This window comes from Entelurus aequoreus, linkage group LG03, assembly GCF_033978785.1.
Source record: "Entelurus aequoreus isolate RoL-2023_Sb linkage group LG03, RoL_Eaeq_v1.1, whole genome shotgun sequence".
NCBI classification, from domain to species: Eukaryota; Metazoa; Chordata; class Actinopteri; order Syngnathiformes; family Syngnathidae; genus Entelurus; species Entelurus aequoreus.
Genome location: NC_084733.1, coordinates 1,004,809 through 1,007,308, shown reverse-complemented (window position 1 = coordinate 1,007,308; position 2,500 = coordinate 1,004,809). Strand labels below are relative to the sequence as shown.

The following is a 2,500-nucleotide window of genomic DNA, read 5'->3' as shown; positions in this document are numbered from 1 at the left end:
CATCACAGCTAACGTTACCCATGCTGCTACCCCTCTGCTCCGCGAGGGCGTATACGTATGTAGCGTATGATGCGACAGTATGTGACGTATGTAAGAAGGTGCGCTTGTTTTATGTCTCTGTGAGAAGGAGAGACAGGAAAGAGTGAGAAGAGCCTGTAGTGTAACGTCTACTCTAATATCACCGTATAGTCATTTTGTATATCGCACAGAGACAAACCCGCCATATATGGAGTATATTCCATATATGGAGTATATTGATATATCCAGTATATCGATATATGGAGTATATTGATATATGGAGTATATCGATATATGGAGTATATTCCATATATGGCCCAGCCCTAGCTGGTACCAACGCAAAGAATGGAGGAAAGGTGAGCTCTGACCTTGTCGTTGCGCTCACACAGGAACTTGAGCCTCTGAGCCCTCTTGTGCATGAAGACTCCGTCCAAGTGACCCGTCTCCACGGAGCGGATCTCGATGGCTTTCTCTCCCCAGCCCATGATTTGATTGGAGTGGATGTAGGCTGAGAGAACAAACAATAACACAAGTACACTTTTACACGTCCATGCAGGCGCACACGGGACATAATCAGGGGCGTCCAAAGTGTTTCTTGAAATTCTATTTCCCATTCTGAAATGCAAATCCAAAACCTAAATTAGGGCCGTTTTTTACATTTTTATTATATATGGCAGATTTGAAAACAAACAAAAAAGGATTTTGTGCGGTTTTTCTTTTATGTTTTTTTCTTTTTCCAGATAAACACAAAAATTGAATATATTGTGATTTGTGTTTTTAGAGCAGGGGTCCCCAAACTTTTTGACTCGGGGGCCGCATTGGGTTAAAAGAATTTGGCCAGGGGCCAAGCTGTGTGTGTGTGTGTATATATACATATATATATATATATATATATATATATATATATATATATATATATATATATATATATATATATATATATATATATATATATATATATATATATATATATATATATATATATATATATATGTATATGTATATATATATATAAATATATATACACATATATATATATATGTATGTATATATATATATATATATATAAACACATATATATATATATATATGTATGTATATGTATATATATATATATACGTATATATGTATATATATATATATACACACACACATATATATATATATACACATATATATATATATATATACACACATACATATATATATATACATATATACACATATATATATATATATATATATATATATATATACTGTATATATATATACACATATATATATATATGTATATATATATATATATATATATACACATATATATATATATATACACATATATATATATATACACATACATATATATATACATATATACACATATATATATATATACACATGTATATACATATATACATAAATATGTATGTATATATACATATATGTATGTATATATATACATATATATGTGTATATATACATATATATATGTATAAATATATTCCTTGCGCACTAATTGACTGAAAGAGCGCACACGTGATGATGTCACGTTATTGATAGGAAAATGCATTTTTAGACAATATAAGCGGCCTGAGCGGCTAGGAGACACCGAGAGTAACAAGCTCTAGAAAATGGATTAGAAAGGACAGATTTTTTTAAATAATAAAAAAATAATAAAAAATAAAAAATAAAAGTTAAAAATATAAAAATAAATTAAAAATAAATAAATAATTTTAAAAAACGCAGGCGGGCCAGCCGTAGTTTGGGGGAGCCATGTTTTAGAGTCAACATTGCAACATTTCTTCGTTATATTTAAGCTGTATGCTCTTTTATTCCACTTGTGGTTTTGTTGTTACTTTGAAGTATTTTAAAGTTGTGCTGCAGCATTGTCCCTCATGTCGCCATGTTCCAAATCTATAAATATACCTCAATGTGTCCCTCATGAATTGATCTAATGTTTCATTATCTCTTCATTTCATGATTTATTTGTTACGTTCAAGCTCATGGAGAGAATGCCAAGAGTGTGCAAAGCAGTAATCAGAGCAAAGGGTGGCTATTTTGAAGAAACTAGAATATTTTCAGTTATTTCACCTTTTTTTGTGAAGTACATAACTCCACATGTGTTCCTTCATAGTTTGGATGTGACAACCTACAATGTAAATGGAAATAAAGAACACACAATAAATGAGGAGAAGGTGTGTCATAACTTTTGGTCCGTACTGTACATTGGAATGGTTTTGAATATTAAAAACATCAAAATGTCACCCGCAAGCTTGGATTTTTCAGTGTGTGGCCTTCTGTGGAAAAGTGTGGGCACCCCTGGTGTATGTGCTCAGCAATACTGCACTTGTAATAACCCTGGCAGCCACACGGGGGCGACACAAAACAAGCAACCCATGTACAGTATGGTCTTTGCCAATCACTAATCACTCAGGATATTTAATATTTATTTTTCCTCTCTCTATGTCACAACCCTTTCATG

General features: G+C 31.6%; 1 protein-coding gene across 1 annotated transcript in view; it reads right to left on the bottom strand.

Moving 5' to 3' along the window:
* The window catches only part of LOC133646003 (TRAF2 and NCK-interacting protein kinase-like), a 180,954-nt gene that overhangs the window by 7,605 nt on the left and 170,849 nt on the right, over positions 1-2,500 (bottom strand). The window contains 1 exon segment of the mRNA XM_062040937.1: positions 387-526. Coding sequence (XP_061896921.1) covers positions 387-526 — 140 coding nt within the window.